At 41.5% G+C, this 22,353-nt stretch overlaps 1 protein-coding gene across 1 annotated transcript; it reads left to right on the plus strand.

Annotated features, from left to right (window-relative positions):
- The first annotated feature begins 535 nt into the window (after positions 1-535).
- On the plus strand, positions 536-21,820 carry C9H16orf78 (chromosome 9 C16orf78 homolog). Its single transcript, XM_075836921.1, has 5 exons — positions 536-666; positions 1,454-1,603; positions 2,217-2,373; positions 18,158-18,275; positions 21,571-21,820. Exons 1-5 carry the CDS (start codon positions 598-600, stop codon positions 21,722-21,724), a joined length of 648 nt encoding a protein of 215 aa, XP_075693036.1. The 5' UTR covers positions 536-597; the 3' UTR covers positions 21,725-21,820.
- Positions 21,821-22,353: the final 533 nt, after the last annotated feature.

Genomic DNA, 22,353 nt, shown 5'->3' on the forward strand with positions numbered 1-22,353 from the left:
AATCTGGAGTGCTGCCTATTACTTTCACATGGATAGATGATAGATAGATAGATAGATAGATAGATAGATAGATAGATAGATAGATAGATAGATAGATAGATAGATAGATAGATAGATAGATAGATAGATAGATAGATAGATAGATAGATAGATATGAGAGATAGATAGATAGATAGATAGATAGATAGATAGATAGATAGATAGATAGATAGATAGATAGATAGATAGATAGATAGATAGATAGATAGATAGATAGATAGATAGATAGATATGAGATAGATAGATAGATATGAGATAGATAGATAGATAGATAGATAGATAGATAGATAGATAGATAGATAGATAGATAGATAGATAGATAGATAGATAGATAGATAGATAGATAGATAGATAGATAGATAGATAGATAGATAGATTTCTATTTTTGATACAACAATCATCTACATATGAATAATAGTTGTCATGGTATCACAGCACGTACCTAACAATTCAGAGTGAACAAAGGATCAAGTGTCGGTAACTATGAATGGAATATCAGATATTTTTCCATCAACCTGGCAGAGTTCCTGTGCAGATTGGATAAACGTGAACAGTACAATGGCGGACTGGTTAGAAAGCAGCAGAGCAAAGACATTAAGAGTCTCCAATGAAAGAGAATCCATTCAGGTAAATGAGCAGAAACTGAAACATCCCAGTGCTATCTATCTATCTATCTATCTATCTATCTATCTATCTATCTATCTATCTATCTATCCATCCAGTCATCCAAATATCTATTTAACTATCTCTGATTTAATCCCATTTAGCCACCCACAAATGTATTAACACTGAAGAACTTCATTGCTCAGCCACCTTATTGTAAAAGAAACCTGATTTATATTTAGACTGTTATGGGGAATGACACGATTTGACAACTGCCAAGCTGCTTTCCTTTATCCTGACTTAGCTTTGAGTTTTACCACTTGGGCTATTTGAGCCAAACTAGATACTCGAATACACTACCTAATAGCTACAAACTTTTAGGTTTTCTGGCAGAAAGTATCAGTAACTGTGAGCCAAAATCAGTAGTGGGTCATAAACATGGAAGAGGTACAAATCTGTCCATTAGAGTTTATGGTCCACTCATGGGTTTGTCTTATAAATACTAATGCAAAATACTGACCAAAATACTGCTGTGTGAAAGTGGGCCAAGGTCTTGGCTGTTGAGAATGAAAATGTTTTAGCCTTGGCAAACAACAAAAAAGCTGCTTAATGCTTTCCCATATCTCCATAACTTCCATTTAAGTGGATGATTTGCACTCCCATTTCTCCATTGATGTTCAGGAGCTTAAAACAAAACCAGCCAGTTCTTGGGATCAGTGAAGGTCCCAGCAGCCAGAACCTCACTGGTCAGACGGTTGAACCATTTATGTTGTGAAAATACATAATGTTAATTGAGAGTCTTGTTTTCTAGTTCACGAAGCTCAGTCACAGTCTAGATTCCATGAGGTTACGTAATAATAATCTCCTGCAGCAAGAAGAGAGGAAGATAAAAAGGAACCTTGCAAAACTGACAGATGTGTCAAATGTTTCAAAGTCTGGACTTTCTGGAAACATATATAAGGTACAATTCAAAAACTACAAAATGCTCTACATAAAAAATTCAGGAGAGGATCCTTAAGAAAAGAAACTTCTCTGTTTATGGATCTATTCCCAGTTTTAAAAAAAATCGCATGAAAAGACTAGCTTGGTCGAAAAGACAAACACCTCACAGCTGTCTACTCTACAGATAGGATTCTCTTCCTTTTGGAGGAGACTCTGGCTTGGCTAAAAGCCGTAGTCTTGTTTCCAGGCTCTTCTACAGTTCGGACATAGACTTACATGGATAACTAACTTTAAGGGTTGGGCATACCATATGTGCATCCTGTTACTTTAAAGGGGACAACGGGTCCCTTTACCTATTGGACCGGGGCCCAATAGGTAAAGGGACCCATTGTCCCCTTTAAAGTAACTTCCTCATATCTATTAGATTACATGTAGGGACTGAGCTAATACATTTCATGGCTCAGAATGATAGAGAGATTTAAGGAGTTGATTTATGCAGAGCTATTCGAGGACAAGAGCCCCATATACTGTTTTTGCATGGGGGCGCTCTGCTTCATGTGTCTGCCCCTGTCCACCATAATAATAAGTACATCTTTGATGTTTTTGTTTTCCGTTTCTCAATGTTCATAAAGAAACCAAGCGGTGTCGTTCTGTTTGAAAACCAACGAGAAAATACACAGCATAACTTTGTGAAAGTTTCAGATGGAGCATCAGCTGCATTGTCTTCTGATCACCTGCCCAATTTTTTCCGTTTCCATCATCAACCTGTTTTCGGTATAAACAACACAGGTAAGATTTAAGCTGACATCAAATAAGAACTTTGAAGAATTAGAGGGTTTTGCAATGGTATGCTTGTTGAAAAAATCATCTCACTCCCTCCCTATGGCACTCAATAAACTGAGTACCACTGCATGAAAACATTGGCATGGCACTAAAGTCCATACATGTCCCCCTTCGTTTATAGTCTTTCACTGTGCAATGTATGAAACAACTGTAAATTGCACAGAGCAACTTTTTGCTGTAGCCAATATTCTCCCCGCTACAGCCGTGTCACATATACTGGCTGCAGTGGGAAAACCTCTCTGTGCAATGTAAGGGCACTCAGTTCAGAAAGAACCATAGGGAAGGAGGTTTTTTTTTTAACATCCTGATGCAAAGCCCTCTTATTGTTCAATAATAGGGGGGCTAAAATAAAACAATATACAGTAAATTCTGGATAATCTTTTTAAACTCCACAGGAGGACAAATACTTACCTGTGGAAGAAACTAGAAAAGATTTATAATATGTTTTTACAATTTTTCACGTATGTCCTTTGAGGATCATCATAACCTGGTATCTGCAATGTTAGGCACAATGTATCATACAGCCTCAAATACTTAAATAGTATTGACATTCAATTTCCAAATATTACGGTTCATAGTGCTCAAATATTACCATTACACAGTTACCAAAAAACACCACTACTATATAGTGCTAAAATAATACCATCACACAATGACCAACTAATACCACCATACACTATTCTAATAATACCGGCATAGACTATTCTAATAATACCGCCATACAGTGCTAAAACAATACTGGGTGCGCACGACTGTCAACTCCAATGCTAAATTGTGCTTTTATGTATATAAATAATAAAATAAGATGTGAGGTCTTGTAGCAGCTACTGTGGCCTGTTTTAGGGCAGTACAGATGTGTCCACCCTTAACTTTTCTTGATTTGCGGTAAGTTATGCATTTTCTCATGGTACCAACCTATTTTAAACATTTGCGTTTTTTAACATGGAAGTCTATAGGCGATTGATGGCTGACGGATGGCATTTGTCAGGGTCATCCGTCACAGCTATCCAGGAATAAATGTACAATATTTTTAACAAAGGAGTCTTTGAGCGACGAGTGAGTGACTGATGGCATCCGTCAGAGGTATAAGTTTTTGTTACATGTTTGTTTAAAGAGGCTCTGTCACCAGATTTTGCAACCCCTATCTGCTATTGCAGCAGATCGGCGCTGCAATGTAGATTACAGTAACATTTTTATTTTTAAAAAACTAGCATTTTTGGCCAAGTTATGACCATTTTTGTATTTATGCAAATGAGGCTTGCAAAAGTCCAAGTGGGCGTGTTTAAAGTAAAAGTCCAACTGGGCGTGTATTATGTGCGTACATCGGGGCGTTTTTACTACTTTTACTAGCTGGGCGTTCTGACGAGAAGTATCATCCATTTCTCTTCAGAACGCCCAGCTTCTGGCAGTGCAGACGTCACTCACAGGTCCTGCATCGTGTCGGACGAGCGAGGACACATCGGCACCAGAGGCTACAGTTGATTCTGCAGCAGCATCAGCGTTTGCAGGTAAGTCGATGTAGCTACTTACCTGCAAACCCTGATGCTGCTGCAGAATCAACTGTAGCCTCTGGTGCCGATGTAGCCGACACGATGCAGGACCTGGGGCAGGAAGTGAGTGACGTCACAGCGTGATCTCTCGAGAACACGCTGTGTGTCTGCACTGCCAGAAGCTGGGCGTTCTGAAGAGAAGTGGATGATACTTCTCGTCAGAACGCCCAGCTAGTAAAAGTATTAAAAACGCCCCGATGTACGCACATAATGCACGCCCAGTTGGACTTTTACTTTAAACACGCCCACTTGGACTTTTGCAAGCCTCATTTGCATAAATACAAAAATGGTCATAACTTGGCCAAAAATGCTCGTTTTTTAAAAATAAAAACGTTAATGTAATCTACATTGCAGCGCCTAGCTGCTGCAATAGCAGATAGGGGTTGCAAAATCTGGTGACAGAGCCTCTTTAAGATCTCGCGCCATACATCTTGGGATATGTAGGGTTTAGAGATAAGTTAAAGGGTAACTATACTTTTAAAATACTTTTAACATGTCAGAGCGGTGTACGGGTGTAATGTCCATGGCCGTGGACCGTCGTTCCGACTTACCCCTCGATGGCAGCGGCCATGGACTTGTGAGTGCTGGCCAGCATCTCCTTTCTAGGAGACACTAGCACTCACTTCCGCTCTGGTCTGCAGCATCCTCTAGGGTGCACATGAAAACAAATCACCAATCTGCCCTAATCACCCTGGATTATAAAAAGGGCTCTGCCCTTTCACTCCTTGCCTCAGCGTTGTTGTGTATACCCATATTAGTCTTAGCAAATGGTCCCTTAGTGTTATCCTGTTCCCGTTGTTCCCTTGCCCTGATACCTGTATCCTGTATCCCGTGCTGTATTTGTTCCTGTGCCTTAGAGTGTTAGAGTCGTGTTGTGCCACCTGTCATGCCTGCTGTCTTACACCACGTCTGGTGTCATCTGCCGCGCCTGATATCATCTGCCACGTGTGGCGTCATTTGCCTTCAAGTTCATCTGTGCCTGAACCTCTGCTACTGTCTGGACTATCAAAGGTACTCTTGTACTAGGACTTTGTATAGACTGCTGATTGGCCAGCTGCTACTCCGCTACGGTGGTGTGGCCCACGGATTGTGACAGTACGCTCAGGCCATGGACCCCGCTGGTCAACCCAAGACCATGACGACAAGTCATGCAGGCAGACTTGTGAGACCTTTGGTCACGACAGGACCAACTCCTCCAGGCGGTGAACCCCATTGCACATCGGCTCGATGCGCAAGCTGCAGTCATCACAGCACCTGTTGCAGTTGCTCCTGCTGTTCCTCCTGCTGCACCTCCTGTCAGTACTAGTCCCGACTCCCGATTCTCCCTGCCACTACCTCCTCGCTATGACGGAGACGCGAGTACCTGCAGGGGATTTCTGAACCAGTGCCAGATCAACTTCAAAGTGCATGCATAGGCCTTCCTTTCTGACGATGCAAAAATCGCCCTAATAATCTCTCTTCTTACTGCAAGGCCCTGGCATGGGCAAACCCCATTTGGGAATGTCAGGGACCAGAGACCCGTGACTTACTGTGTTTCTTACAGACATTCCGTATAATATTTGAGGAACCTGGGAGAGTTTCTTCTGTTGCTGCATCTCTGCTGACCCTACGCCAGGGAGACACTTTGGTGGGCGAGTATGCCATTCAGTTCCGCACCTTGACGGCAGAGCTGACCTGGAACAACGAAGCCTTGGTGGCTACATTCTGGATGGGGTTGTCTTCTGAAATTAAAGACGAGCTTGCCGCTCACGATCTGCCACCTACCCTGGATGGTCTCATTCTTCTAGCCACCCAGATTGACATGAGGATCTGGGAGCGATCGCAAGAGGTTCGCCGGGAGAGAAGATTCCCTAGGCTGGTCCCTACTTTCCAGCAATCCATGTCACCAGTTGTTCCACTAGAGGAGCCTATGCAGGTGGACTGGCTCAAACACAGACGCACTTCGGGGCTTTGTCTGTATTGCGGCCTCAGAGGCCATGTTGTACGTTTGTATCCCCAGAAGCCAAAAAAACTCCAGTGCCTAGGATTGGTTGGAGAGACAACCCCAGGCAGAACGGTGCTAAATAAAAAATTATCTTCTAAACAGTCCATTCCCGTGACCATAGTGTCCGGCGAGAAGACGCACCAGGTCCCTGCCTATTTGGACTTAGTGTCCGCGGCAAACTTCATCCAACAAGACCTAGTGGATCATCTCCAGTTGCCCACAGTTCTCCTGGAGAAGTCTTTGACTTTTGCCTCGTGAATAGATATTCTCTGCCCGGTCTGATAGTGTCTGAGACCAAGTCACCGAAGCTACAAGTTGGAGCCCTCCATACTGAACTGATTTCATTTCTTGTTTTGCCTAAAGCCAACAATCCTGTTCTACTGGGTCTGCCTTGGCTCCAGTTATATGCCCCAGTCCTGGACTGGAATTCCGAAGAAGTTCTCCAATGGAGCTCCAAATGTCTCCACCACTGTCTGTTACAGATACATCCTGTCTAGCCACCTCTGCCTCAGTCATAAGCAGGATTACCTCCTCATTTTTCTCAGTTTGCGGACGTTTTCAGCAAGATGGAGACTGAGATGCTTCCCCCACACCGGTCTTACGACTGTCCGATTGAACTGGTTCCAAATGCTTCTACTCCCCATGGATGGATATATCGCCTCTCCTTGCCAAAGACACAGTCCATGTCAGCTTATATCAAGGAAAATCTGGAGAGGGGTTTCATACGAAAATCCTCCTCCCCGGCTGGGGCCGGGTTCTTCTTCGTTAAAAAAAAAATGGACGGATTTCTTTGACCCTGCATTGACTGCCGTGGTCTCAACCAGATCACCGTCAATAACAAATACCCGTTGACACTAATTTCCAAACTATTTATCCGTATACAAGGAGCCAGGATTTTCTCTAAACTAGACTTGCGTGGTGCTTACAATTTGATCTGAATCTGTCAAGGTGACGAGTGGAAGACGGCATTCCACACTCGAGATGGGCAGTACGAATACCATGAATAAATTTAATTTATATGTAATCAAATAGAATAAAAATAACATGTTATAACTGCAGTTAAAATCTTACAAAATTGTAGATGAGCTCAATATAGCGGGCCCTGCTACTATGAGTATCTATATTAAAACTGAGGACTTTCACCCATATTCAGACACTTGCGTTTTTTTTACAGTAGCACTGATCTTGATCTATTGATGTTTTCTTGCTCCAAGGAATTTATTTGAATAGAAGGCTCCGCTGTTATGCAGATATTCAGACGGATAGTCGGCCGTGTGACTGCAGTTTTTTTTAACAGTTGTCACACGGCTGCATTAAAATTAATGCATGTCTATGGGGCTATTCACATGGCCGTTATTTTAATGGTATTAATACCATGCCCTTCGGTCTGTGTAATGCTCTCGCGGTCTCCCAGGAATTCGTCAATGATATCTTCCGAGCTCTCCTCTGTCTGTGTTGTAGTCTATCTCAATGACATTTTGATCTTCTCCGCAGCTCCGACAACTCATCGGTGGCATATCTGTCAAGTTCTGCTGCGATTAAGGGAGAATCGTCTGTATGCCAAGCTGGAGAAATGAATTTTTAAAAAAATTCTCTGCCCTTCCTGGGCAACATCATCTCCGATCAAGGCCTCAAGATGGATCCTGAGAAAGTAAAGTCCGTCCCGGAATGGCCACGTCCTCAGGGTTTGCGGCCCATACAGGGTTTTTTGGGATTTGCCAACTTCTACACGCAGTTTATCCCAAACTTCTCTTCACTAATGGCTCCCATCTCTACCCTTAGCAAGAAAGGTATGAATGCCAAGGTGTGGACTCTGGAGGCAGAATCAGCATTTAATGGCCTTACGAATGGCTTCACTTCAGCCTCAATCCTCCATCATACTGACGTGTCTCGGCAGTTCTTGTTGGAGGTGGACGCTTTTTCTGTTGGTGCAGGTGCACTTCTGTTCCAGAGAAGCTTCAAAGGGAAGTCAGTAGTATGTGGCTATTACTCTAAACTTTTTCTCCCACATAGCGCAATTACTCTATTGGGGATCGGGAGTTACTGGCCATCAAATTGACTTTGGACAAGTGGAGACATCTACTAGAGGGCGCAGCTCACCCCATCCTGACATACAATGAACACAAGAACCTCACCTATCTTCAGTCGACTCAACGGCTGAACCCCCGTCAAGGCAGGTGGTTGTTATTCTTTACCCGGTTCCAATTTCTGCTCCACTACCGTCCCGCTGACAAAAATGTGAGGGCCGATGCCCTGCCCAAGTCGTTTAAAACAGAAGACACTGTGGAGTCCCCTCAATGTATCATAGACCCGTCCTGCATTATTTCTGCTAATCTTCTGCAAGTTAGGGACATCCCTCCGGGGAGGACCTATGTGCGGTTGGCAGACAGGAAAAGAATACTTCGCTGGGGACACAGCTCCAAACTGGCTGGGCACGTGGGTATTCATAAGACTCGAGATCTGATTGCTCGTCATTTCTGTTGGCCCACGCTGCCCAAAGATATTATGGACCTTTTCTCTTCCTGCACTGTGTGTGCTTCTAACAAGGTTGCTCACTTCAAGCCTGCTGGTCTGCTCCAACCTCTGCCTGTGCCCAATGCTCCCTGGCAGCATATAGCAATGGACTTTGTCACAGATCTTCCTCCCTCAGCAGGATGCAATACGGTTTGGGTGGTGGTGGACCGTTTCTCGAAGATGGCACATTTTATTCCGCTGACTGGCCTACCTTCTGCTTCTCGACAGGCTAATCTCTTCATCCAGCACATCTTCCGCTTGCATGGCTTGCCCCTTCATATCGTGTCTGATCGGGGGGTTCAGTTCACCTCTAAATCCTGGAGTGTCCCCTATAAACTCCTAAATGTGAAATTGGACTTTTCCTCAGCCTACCATCCCCAGTCCAATGGCCAAGTCGAGAGGATTAACCAATTATCTTCGTCACTTCATCTCCATGCAGCATGATGACTGGGTACAGCTTCTTCCATGGGCCGAGTTCTCATACAACAACCACACAAGTTAGTCCACTGCTTCCACACCGTTTTTCATTGTCTACGGCCTCTTCCTGTTTTGGCTACATCCCAAGTACACGCAGCTGAGTGCATTTGGGGTCTTTCTACAAATATGGCAACAGACCCGGTCCTCAATTCTGCTGGCAGTCGATCGCATAAAGCGAAAAGTAGATACTAGAAGAAGAGAGCCACCTCAGTTTTTTCCTGGTACCAAAGTCTGGCTGTCCTCAAGGAATATCCATTTGAAGGTGCCTTCATACAAATTTGCTCCTAGTTTCCTCTGACCTTTTGAGATCCTGCAACAAATTAACCCTGTCTCTTATAAACTTTGTCTGCCTCCTACTCTCAAAATCCCCAACTCTTTTTATCTGTCCCTCCTGAAGCCTGTGGTTCTGTACCACTACAGCAAGACTCCTAGTCCTGCAGTTGCCCCCAGCGGTTCTTCCGATGTGTTCAGAGTGAAAAAGATCCTGGACTACAAGAGAGTAGGAGGAAGGACTTTTTACTTAGTGGATTGGAAGGGGTTTGGTCAAGAGGAGAGGTCCTGAGAGCCAGAAGAGAACCTCAATGCCCCTACCCTCATTAAGAAATTCCTCTCTCGCTCTGGTCCTTAGAAGAGGGGGCGTAAGAGGGGGGATACAGTAACGTCCACGGCCGCGGACTGTCGTTCCGACTTACCCTTCGACAGCCGCGGCCATGGACTTGTGAGGGCTGACCGGCATCTCCTTCCTAGGAGACGAGAACACTCACTTCCGCTCTGCTCTGCAGCATCCTCTAGGGTGCACGCTAGAGGATGGACAGCGCGCGTACATGAAAAATATCACCACTCAACCCTAATCACCCTGGACTATAAAAAGGGCCTCTGCCCTTTCACTCTTTGCCTGAGCATTGTTGTGTATACCCATATTAGTCTTAGCAAATGCTCCCTTAGTGTTGTCCTGTTCCCATTGTTCCTGTACCCTGATACCTGTATTCCCGTGCTGTATTTGTTCCTGTGCCTTGGAGTGTTGGAGTTGTGTTGTGCCACCTGTCATGCCTGCTGTCTTACACCACGTCTGGTGTCAACTGCCACGCCTGATATCATCCGCCACGTGTCGCATCATCTGCCTTCAAGTTCACCTGTGCCTAAGCCTCTGCCTCTGTCTGGACTATCAAAGGTACTCTTGAACTAGGACTTTGTATAGACTGTTGTTTGGCCAGCTGCTACTCCACTACGGCGGTGCGGCCTAGTGGGTCCACATACCCACGGATCGTGACAACGGGCTCAATAGAAAGTCTATGAGTCCGTATACCTCTCGCTCAGCTTTCCGCAGAAAGCCAATCAGAAACAAAATGGCACAGCGCCTACCTTAGCGCTTCTGCCGCTTCGTTTTAACTATCGGTCGGGGTTTTCAGTACTCGGACCCCACCAATCAGAACTTCTGACATGTCAAAAGTTTTTTAAAAGTCTAGTTAAACTTTAAGGGTGAACACATCTGTAGTCCGTCCTCTGGGTAGTGACCAGAATAATTTTCAACCCAACTTACATAATTTCTGGTTGGCACACATAAGCAACTACTTTTCTATTATTTTCTATCTATATTTGTTTTATAAAAGTTTCAAAAATATTATTTCTATGCTAGATATATGGAATAGTAAAGATCATATAACTTTTAGGCTGGGTTCACACTGAGTTTTTTGCAGGAGGAAAATCTGCCCCAAAATTCCATTTGGAAATTTGAGGCAGATTTTCCTCTGCCTGCACGCTGATATTCGCAGTGTTTTTCGCCCGTGGCCATTGAGCGCCGCAGGCATAAAACACAGCAAAAAATACGCTTTCTCTGCCTCCCATCGATGTCAATGGGAGGTCAGAGGCGTAAACGCCTAAATATAGGGCATGTACGTTCTTTTTTCCGCGAGCCGGTTTTTCCGCTAGTGGGAAAAAACGACTCCGCCTCCCATTAAAATCAATGGGAGGCATTTTCAGCCGTTTTTTGGCTCGTTTTGCGGCGCGGTTTCCGCGTCAAAAAACTTGCCATAAAACTCTGTACTAAATACACGAGAACAAGGAGTCGGAACTATTTGAGTAAGAAGCACAAAATATCAAAAAATACAAATTTTATTGAAACATACAGAAATACATAATTAAAAACAGACTACAAACCCAATGACTGTATATCTCCGAAATAGGAGACAGTATGGAGCCACACAGTTACTTAAATTAGTACAGTTTGTATATGTCACATTTAATCGGGAAGGTTTCCCAAAAGGAGTTACCAAAAAGATATCATATACTTTGAAAAAAGTCTCTAGAACCCAGTAATAAGGCTAACGGAACACTTGTGTCCAGACATTTATTCTCTACAAATTCCCAGTATACTACGTTTCTGTGAACAATAATCTGGAATATAGAGGTAGTGGTTTGTTTATAGTAGTAAGTAGTCTAAACACACTCAGTACCAATAAAGTAACTAGTTCAGAACAGGAACCAGTAATAAAGATAACCTATTTCAGACATTTGTCTAAGTATACAGGTAACCTGGTAACAATACGACAAAAAAGTATATAATAGTCTTTTAGTGAAAAAAGACCAGCAAGTACTAACCCATGTGGCTCCTCAGTTGTAACAGCTCCCAAGTGTGGAGAGAAACCCCAACGCGCGTTTCGCGTAGATTGCTTTTTCAAGGGGTGTTCTGAGTTGTACAAATTAGACCTCTTACATACGATAGGTCGAGAAGTCAGCTGGTTTGTCAGGCCAATGGGAGCCTGAACTTTAGCTCCCATCGTGCGTGCCGAGGTGAGTCACCACACAATCACAACTCCGAGCCGCCGGAACCCGACCACGCATGCGCGGCTCCGGAAACCGCGCACGCGCAGACAGGCACAGCCAGCCACAGGAGCACGGACCGCGGGCGACACACTCGACACGCACAAATGAGGACCAAAGCAGGTAACAGGGAACAATGGCAAATCTCAAAAGTTATCTAGAGAAAGGTGTTTAAAAGATCTATTAGTTTTCCTCTTTGGAATATAGACTGATTTCAAGAGGAAAACAGAAGTGTCATCCACCACCTATATACAAAGGCTATTATAGTGAAAGAATTCTCCTCCTGATTGTATAAAGAAAAACCAGCGCATATGGATATAGGATAATCTAACAAAAAATAAGTCAAATACAAAGTAATACCAAATTATGAGTCATACTAGACAATCTATTTATCAAATGATAAAAAGTGACAAAAAATTTATAATAAGATGCTGAATAATTCAACAATAATAAGATGCTGAAATGAACAGCAATAATAAGGTGAACAGAAATATTATTGTTGGATGTTCAGGGAGAATGCCGACAAGGAAAACTTAATCCAAGTGTGCATTCCACCCGGACATCCATACACAATAGTGTGAAATACCATAATCATATAAGATAAATATAGACAGTTGATATAGACTTCAAAAAATACAGGAATGATAAATAAACTATCACAGAAGTGAATTACGAGACGAAAGGATGTTCCGACATTTCAACAGGGGAAGAAACCCAAGAATGTATTAGAGGTGATTAATTTATCTGAACATTCCCTCTCAGAGATACAATATGAGGTGCTTGGGAAGGGACTAACTTTCTCCCCCAGTAATCCTTTCAACTTTTTTACAGCTATGAAGGACTTATACCTATTCTCAAGAAAATTAATCTTGAAAAAATTACATAGTAGATCTGGAGTAGATATGGGACTAAATAGCGTGTTGGAAAGAGAAGCCTTAAAAGCCCTTGAGGACCTCTTACAGGAGCAAATTTGCACGGACCAAGGTAGGTTTCCAAAATCGGTTATACCCAGATCACAGAGGTTCCCACCCTTGTCCATTTGTCCGCAGGTGGAAATTTTCACCAAGATGGTAATAAATGATTTTAAAACCATTTCGTCAAATAGGAAAAATGATAATTTAACTAAAAAACAACGTGATACACTAAAAGAACTGAAAAGCTACGAAGACGTAGTATACAAAGCGGCGGACAAGGGTGGGAACATCGTGATCTGGCCAACCGAGAAATATGAAAAGGAAGCCTTTAGGCAGCTAAGAGATAAAAAGACCTATCAAAAATTAACCCATAACCCTGTTGCCAGTTTTTCAGCTGAATTACTTAAAATTCTAACTCTGGCCCATGATAAAGGCATAATCCCAAAAAATGTTTTGTCTGGTCTAATGACCCAGTATCCAAGAATACCAACATTATATTTTCTTCCCAAGGTTCACAAAAATATGACAGACCCCCCGGGACGTCCGATAGTGTCTGGAATAGGTGGACTCTGTGATCCCATCTGCAGGTTCATCGATCACTATTTAAAATCATCGGTAGAATGTCTACCGTCCTACGTTAGGGACACTACGGATGTCCTGAAAAGGATTGATGGTGTCAGCCTTGATGCTGACATGATTATGGTGACAGCTGACATTGAGTCGCTGTACACCAGTATACGACATAATGATGGTCTGCAAGCTGTGCGCTTCTTCTTGGAGATGAGCAGTTGGGACGGCCCCATGTGTCGACTGGTTGTGGAACTTTTGGAATACATCCTTACACATAACTTCTTTGTTTTTAAGGATGTGTTCTACCTGCAAAAGCAAGGCACTGCCATGGGGGCGGCGTGTGCGCCGTCATATGCAAACCTGTTTCTCGGTCTTTGGGAGAGGCAGGTTTTCCATGGTGGCGGCGCTCTCGCCGTCGACCATGTGCAGTGCTGGATGAGATACATTGATGACGTTCTGTTTATCTGGCAGGGGACAGAAGTACAGCTGATACAATTTATGCAGGATCTTAACAAGAATGATTTAAATATAAAGCTCACCTATGTGTTTGACAAGCGCAGAGTTGAGTTTTTGGATATTTTAATAGAGGCGGATGAGACTGGTCATCTCCAGACTGATGTCTTCAGGAAGAAGACTTCTGTGAACGCCTTGCTTCATGCGACTTCTGCCCACAGCCAGTCGACGATTGGCGCCGTTCCTACTGGTCAATTTCTGAGAATGAGACGCATTTGTTCATCAAATGTGAACTTTGAGAAGCAGTCTAGCGACTTACGCGAAAGATTTTTGGATAGGGGGTACAGCCGGAGAATTATTAAAAGGGGATATAGACGGGCACAACTGACGAGTCGGAATTCAATCTTGCATCCTGTGGGGTCAAATACAAAAAAAAGTGATCAAAATAACACTCGGTACATTACCACATATAACAACCAATGGCACATGGTAAGATCTATTTTGGATAAACATTGGCCAATTTTGCATTTGGAACCCGCTTTTGCGGGGAATTTATCTTTAAGACCTCAGATGACAGCTCGAAGGAGCATGAATATTAAGGACATGTTAGTAAAGAGCCATTATATACCAACACAGCAAAATCCTTTTTCATTAAGTAGTCCCAGATTGGGCTGTTACCCTTGTGGTGACTGCCTATCATGTGCAAATATGGCTCGGACAACACATTTTGCGTCAATGATAGAAAATAGGGTCTTTGATATACGACATTACATCTCTTGCAGCACAGTGAACGTAATTTATTACGCAACCTGTGGCTGCCAGAAAGTATATGTTGGCCTGACCTCAAGACAACTGAGGATCAGGATAAGAGAACACGTGCGTGACATAATGGCTGCCAAGGATATTGAGGATATTACACTCCTTAAGACCATTCCCAGACACTTCAAGATACACCATGCCTGTGACCCAAAATCCTTTAAAGCATGGGGCATTGATAGAGTGTTCTGTGGTATTAGAGGTGGGGATTCCAAAAAACTGCTGGCTCAGAGGGAATGTAAGTGGATTATCACCCTTGGTACCATGGCCCCTGTTGGATTGAACGAAACACTAAGCTTTGCCTCCTTCCTTTAGAAAATTCGTTGTCTGCCATTCATTTTAAACGGTTTTATTCTGTATATCTATTAATTTATGTTTTTGTTCTGTTTAGTTCACTACCTTAGTCCTCCATACCAGAGTCTTTTCGAGTTAGTCGTGGCCGATGGGATGGAACATTATGAGCTGGAACTTTTAGAGAAAATTCTTTTACTTCCTGATATCCTGGAATATGATGGGATTCCATTGGAACACATTCACATGCTGCGTTTTTTCACTATTGAATCAACACTTATGAGTTTATGTTTAAACTATAGTATGGGATCTGTAATTCACTTCTGTGATAGTTTATTTATCATTCCTGTATTTTTTGAAGTCTATATCAACTGTCTATATTTATCTTATATGATTATGGTATTTCACACTATTGTGTATGGATGTCCGGGTGGAATGCACACTTGGATTAAGTTTTCCTTATCGGCATTCTCCCTGAACATCCAACAATAATATTTCTGTTCACCTTATTATTGCTGTTCATTTCAGCATCTTATTATTGTTTAATTATTCAGCATCTTATTATAAATTTTTTGTCACTTTTTATCATTTGATAAATAGATTGTCTAGTATGACTCATAATTTGGTATTACTTTGTATTTGACTTATTTTTTGTTAGATTATCCTATATCCATATGCGCTGGTTTTTCTTTATACAATCAGGAGGAGAATTCTTTCACTATAATAGCCTTTGTATATAGGTGGTGGATGACACTTCTGTTTTCCTCTTGAAATCAGTCTATATTCCAAAGAGGAAAACGAATAGATCTTTTAAACACCTTTCTCTAGATAACTTTTGAGATTTGCCATTGTTCCCTGTTACCTGCTTTGGTCCTCATTTGTGCGTGTCGAGTGTGTCGCCCGCGGTCCGTGCTCCTGTGGCTGGCTGTGCCTGTCTGCGCGTGCGCGGTTTCCGGAGCCGCGCATGCGTGGTCGGGTTCCGGCGGCTCGGAGTTGTGATTGTGTGGTGACTCACCTCGGCACGCACGATGGGAGCTAAAGTTCAGGCTCCCATTGGCCTGACAAACCAGCTGACTTCTCGACCTATCGTATGTAAGAGGTCTAATTTGTACAACTCAGAACACCCCTTGAAAAAGCAATCTACGCGAAACGCGCGTTGGGGTTTCTCTCCACACTTGGGAGCTGTTACAACTGAGGAGCCACATGGGTTAGTACTTGCTGGTCTTTTTTCACTAAAAGACTATTATATACTTTTTTGTCGTATTGTTACCAGGTTACCTGTATACTTAGACAAATGTCTGAAATAGGTTATCTTTATTACTGGTTCCTGTTCTGAACTAGTTACTTTATTGGTACTGAGTGTGTTTAGACTACTTACTACTATAAACAAACCACTACCTCTATATTCCAGATTATTGTTCACAGAAACGTAGTATACTGGGAATTTGTAGAGAATAAATGTCTGGACACAAGTGTTCCGTTAGCCTTATTACTGGGTTCTAGAGACTTTTTTCAAAGTATATGATATCTTTTTGGTAACTCCTTTTGGGAAACCTTCCCGATTAAATGTGACATATACAAACTGTACTAATTTAAGTAACTGTGTGGCTCCATACTGTCTCCTATTTCGGAGATATACAGTCATTGGGTTTGTAGTCTGTTTTTAATTATGTATTTCTGTATGTTTCAATAAAATTTGTATTTTTTGATATTTTGTGCTTCTTACTCAAATAGTTCCGACTCCTTGTTCTCGTGTATTTAGTATATGATGTTTGGAGTTTCTATCTCTACTATTGGGGAGCTGGGAATTGTTGCACTTGCTGGCAGCTCAACCCATATGACATTATAGTCCCATGAGACATTTGTGTATCATAAAACTCTTTGTGAACTCCCCCTTAGTGGTGTAAATGTCACTGTGGGTATAAACCCTTCAAGATCATATGTATTAACCCCTTCACGCACCCAGATGTGCCATTATGTCTGGGTGCGGGGGTGATGTTTGGAGTGCGCTCCATATGCTGCGGGTGTCGGCTGTATTTGACAGCGGACACCCGGGACTAACAGCTGGGAGCAGTGATCATGCTAATGAAGGCCCCCAGGGCTGCCTTCACTCTGCCTCTGCTAAGCCCTGTATGTGGCAGGGCTTAACAGATGGCTGTAAAAATGACGATATATTGCAATACGTTAGTATTGCTGTATATTGTACCAGTGATCTAATGGTCGCTGGTTCAAGTCCCTTAGGGGGGATAAAAAAGTGTGTGAAAAAAAGTTAAAAAAAGGTTTTCGTAGTGAAAAAAAATATATATATTAAAAGTTAAAAAAAACCTTTTCCATTTTTCTCCTAAAGTAATGTAAAAAATTTTAAAAAAACGAAACAAAACTGGTATCGCTGCATCTGTAAAAGTCTGAACTATTACAATATAGTCTTATTTAATGTGCACGGTGAACGCCATAAAAAATAAAAAAGTGATGTAAGTGACTATTTATGCTCCATTATTTACTTATTATGATGTTCAGACGAGTATTAAAGGGGTTATCCAGGTTTTTATGTGTTTCTTTCCTTGTTTGTTAAGTACTGGCTGCAAATGACTTAAAACATAAAAAAACAAGCAGTACTCTCCTATTCTCCCCCGGCGATCCAGCGGGGGAGGATAGGAGAAAAAAAAGTGATCAAAAAGTTCTACATACCAAAAAATGGTACCGATAAAAACTACAGCTCGTCCTGCAAAAAATACACACCGCTCAATCGGTAAAAAATCCAAAAGTTATGGCTCTCAAAAAAATTTTTTTTTTTAACAAAAAGTTTATTATCAATAAAAGTAGTAAAATATAAAAAAAATATATACATTTTGTATCACCGTAATCATATTGAGCCACAGAATAAAGATAAGTTGACGTTTTTACAGCACGGTGAAAGCCGTAAAAACTAAACCCAAAAAACAATTGAGGAATCACAGTTTTTTCCATTTTCAGCCCGCAAATAATTTTTTTCAGTTTCCCAGTACATTATATGAAACTATAGATGATACCAAAAGAAACTACAACTCCTCCCGCAAAACATAAGCCCTCACACCGCACTGTTGACAGAAAAAGAAAAACTTTATGGCTCTTGGAATGCGGGGAGTGAAAAACTAAAATGAAAAATCAAAAAATGGCTTCGTCCCGAAGGGGTTAAGACAAAAAAAATTCCAACTTGATCAAGAGCTCAGGTCTACACAATGGAGCTAGTCCCCCAAAATGGTCTGGCCAGGAATTCAGCCATATCTCCATTCCAGAAATTATTGTTATGTTTTCACCACAGGGCAGGTTGTCTGGAGATAAGTTTCAATGTAATCCCTTAGGTAATGATCCAACCTCTGAGAAGAGACTAAAAGAGCTGTTTTTCAAAGCTTGGCAAGAGGAGAATTTTAAGAGGCCTGCAAGTTCATACATACCACCGGATGATGTATTAAGATGCAGGTAAATGAGACATTAGCTCCAAAATATCAATTCTAGCATCTTGCTTTAATTTGCAGCACCCGTTTGGAACTCCCAATTCTTACCAGTTATTAAGGTTTTGTTTCTACACCAATTTTACCTCATTCACCTACTAGAAGCTCGTAAAAAAATGATAGCTTGTAGTTTGTAGCCAGTGAATAAGGAAGTATACCAGATTGGACATTAGAGTTGTAAATGCCATTCTACTACTCTATTTCTGAATATGAACATATTCAGTAATAAGAATAGAGGATATTTCTATATTACATACTGTTATGATATGGTAAGGGTGAAAAAAAGACGTAAGTTTATAAAGTTCAACCTATTCTCCTGCAATGTTGGTCCTGAATAAGGCATAAAAAAACATAAGGCAGAAGCCAATTTTCCTTATTTTATGGACAACAAATCTGGCAATCAGAATAAATCCATAGATTACCAACTTATCACGTTATCAAGTGACCATAGCTTGAAATAATATTACTTTCAAGAAAGACATCCAGGCCCCTTTTTTATTCTTTAAATGAATCAACCATCACAGCTTCCTCTGGCAAATAGTTTTTATAGTTTCACTGCTCTTACTGTAAAGAATCCCTTTCTATGATTGTGTAAAACCTTCCTTCCTCTAGACATAGCGGATGCCGCCTTGTTAAAGTTTCAGTCCTGGATATTAATAGATTATTAGACAGATCACTGTACTGTCCATTGATATATTTGTATAGACTTAGTGATTAGACCACCCTTAAAGAGACTCTGTCACCACATTATAAGTGCCCTATCTCCTATATAAGGAGATGGGCGCTGTAATGTAGGTGACAGCAGTGCTTTTTATTTAAAAAAACGATATTTTTTCACAACGTTAGGAGCGATTTTGGTTTATGCTAATGAGCTTTCTTAATGCCCAAGTGGGCGTACTTTTACTTTCGACCAAGTGGGCGTTGTACAGAGGAGTGCATGACGCTGACCAATCGGCATCATGCACTCCTCTCCATTCATTTACACTGCACTAGCGATATAGATATATTGCTATGTGCAGCCTCATACACAAACCCTAACATTACTCCAGTGTCCTGATAATGAATACACATGACCATCCAGCCTGGACGTCATGTGTACTCAGAATCCTGACACTTCTGAATCTTTTTTGTGAGATTCCAGCAACGGATACGAAATCTCGCGAGATCACGGAGCTAAACGAGATTTGGTTTCACTTGCCGGAATCTCACAAAAAAAGAGTCAGAAGTGTCAGGATTCTGAGTACACATGACGTCCAGGCTGGATTTCATGTGTATTCATTATCAGGACACTAGTAATGTTAGGGTTTGTGTTGGCAGATTTTCTTCCTGCCACAGTATTATTTATTTTCCTGTTGCTTACATCGCTCCAATATATTCTGCAGCGCCGTACAGAGACTGTTACCATTTACATCAGTCCCTATCGCCAATAGGGCTCACGATATAGATAGTTACATAGTTACATAGTTAGTACGGCTGAAAAAAGACACATGTCCATCAAGTTCAACCAAGGGAAGGGAAAAGGGAAGGAAAAATTTCTACACATAGGAGCTAATATTTTTTTGTTCTAGGAAATGATCTAACCCTTTTTTAAAGCCATCTACTGTCCCTGCTGTGACCAGCTCCTGCGGTAGGCTATTCCATAGATTCACAGTTCTCACTGTAAAGAAGCCTTGTCGCCTCTGCAGCTTGAACCTTTTTTTCTCCAGACGGAGGGAGTGCCCCCTTGTTTTTTGAGGGGGTTTTACAAGGAACAGGATTTCACCATATTTTTTGTATGTGCCATTAATATATTTATATAAGTTAATCATGTCCCCCCTTAGTCGTCTTTTCTCAAGGCTAAATAGGTCTAATTCTCTCAATCTTTCCTCATAACTTAAATTCTCCATGCCCCTAAATAGCTTCGTTGCTCTTCTTTGTATTTTTTCCAACTCCAGGGCATCCTTTCTATGAACTGGAGCCCAGAACTGAACTGCATATTCTAGATGAGGCCTCACTAATGCTTTGTAAAGTGGTAATATTACATCCCTGTCCCGCGAGTCCATGCCTCTTTTAATACACGACAATATCCTGCTGGCCTTTGAAGCAGCTGATTGACACTGCATGCTGTTATTGAGTTTATGATTTACAAGTACACCCAGATCCTTCTCAACAAGTGAATCCGCCAGTGTAGCTCCCCCTAGGACATATGATGCATGCAGGTTGTTGGTACCCAGATGCATAACTTTACATTTATCTACATTAAACTTCATCTGCCAAGTGGACGCCCAAACACTTAGTTTGTTTAAATCTGCCTGTAATTCATGAACATCCTCCATAGTCTGAACTATATTACATAGCTTGGTGTCATCTGCAAAAATAGAAACAGTGCTCTTAATCCCATCCTCTATATCATTAATAAATAAGTTGAATAATAGTGGTCCAAGCACTGAACCCTGGGGTGCACCACTTATAACCGGGGACCATTCAGAGTAGGAATCATTGACCACAACTCTCTGGATACGGTCCTTGAGCCAATTCTCAATCCAATTACAAACTATATTATCTAAACCTATAGTCCTTAATTTACCCATTAGGCGTCTATGGGGGACAGTGTCAAATGCCTTAGCAAAGTCCAAAAACACTAAATCCACAGCGGCCCCTCTGTCTAGGCTTCTGCTTACCTCTTCATAAAAACAGATTAGGTTAGTTTGACAACTTCTGTCCTTAGTAAAACCGTGCTGGCTGTCACTTATAATGCTATTTATTGTCACATAATCCTGTATATAGTCCCTCAATAGCCCCTCAAACATTTTCCCCACGATGGATGTTAAGCTTACTGGTCTATAATTACCTGGGGAAGACCTAGAGCCCTTTTTGAAAATAGGCACCACATTTGCGCTGCGCCAGTCCCTTGGCACTATACCATTATATAATTTATTTTTCTCAGATACACTAAGACCATTTTGTTTGGCAGCCAAATAACCTATCAGTATGTTTTTGAAGTGAAGGAGGAAACCCATGCAAACATGTAGAAAATATACAAACTTCATGTAGATGTTGCCCTTGGTCAGATCCAAATTCGGGACCGCAGCGCTACAAAGACGTACTGAGCCACCTTGCTGCCCACTGTATATCTGATGTGTATATAGCTACTACTCAGGTCAATAAGAACCAAATACAGCTGTATAAAGAGGGCATATTGTCTGACAATCTGTTATGATAGGCCTCAACCTCAAATCCAAAGAGTTAAATAATAAATTCAGTTCTTTAATGTTCTTCCACAGGTACCTTAGACTGTCAGAAAGCAACATTGCTTCATTGTTACAGAAGTACAAAGACTCAGGAATTCATGTTGCTATCCACCCGCATATGAAGGAGTCTGACATTGACATTAGTACCGTAATGTCATCTGAAAACATTAATACAGTGTCACTGTAGTCAACACAACTGACATCGGCCTTTCTTTACTGCACTGCCGAAACACAATGAATACTCATAACAATAAGAGACCAGCAAGTTAAATAAAGGTCATCTGAAGCAAAACAATCACTGTGAATTTTAGAATTTTCTTTATAAGCTTCTTGGTTTTAAGTTAAAAAAGTCAATTTCAGTTTACATATTTATTTATTTATTTACTTTCATTGTACTTTAACCTTACATTGATAAAGAGAAGAAAAAAATATATATACAGTGAAGGAAATAAGTATTTGATCCCTTGCTGATTTTGTAAGTTTGCCCACTGTCAAAGACATGAACAGTCTAGAATTTTTAGGCTAGGTTAATTTTACCAGTGAGCGATAGATTATATAAAAAAAAAAAAAAAAGAAAATCACATTGTCAAAATTATATATATTTATTTGCATTGTGCACAGAGAAATAAGTATTTGATCCCTTTGGCAAACAAGACTTAATACTTGGTGGCAAAACCCTTGTTGGCAAGCACAGCGGTCAGACGTTTTTTGTAGTTGATGATGAGGTTTGCACACATGTTAGATGGAATTTTGGCCCACTCCTCTTTGCAGATCATCTGTAAATCATTAAGATTTCGAGGCTGTCGCTTGGCAACT

The sequence above is a fragment of the Rhinoderma darwinii genome, chromosome 9, assembly GCF_050947455.1.
Source record: "Rhinoderma darwinii isolate aRhiDar2 chromosome 9, aRhiDar2.hap1, whole genome shotgun sequence".
In the NCBI taxonomy this organism is placed as follows: domain Eukaryota; kingdom Metazoa; phylum Chordata; class Amphibia; order Anura; family Rhinodermatidae; genus Rhinoderma; species Rhinoderma darwinii.

Coding starts and splice junctions, on each gene's coding strand:
- C9H16orf78 (XM_075836921.1), top strand. CDS start 598: ATGGCGGACTGGTTAGAAAGCAGCAGAGCAAAGACATTAAGAGTCTCC. Junction 2,374..18,157: donor TTTCGGTATAAACAACACAG/GTAAGATTTAAG, acceptor GTAATCCCTTAG/GTAATGATCCAACCTCTGAG. Junction 18,276..21,570: donor GATGATGTATTAAGATGCAG/GTAAATGAGACA, acceptor GTTCTTCCACAG/GTACCTTAGACTGTCAGAAA.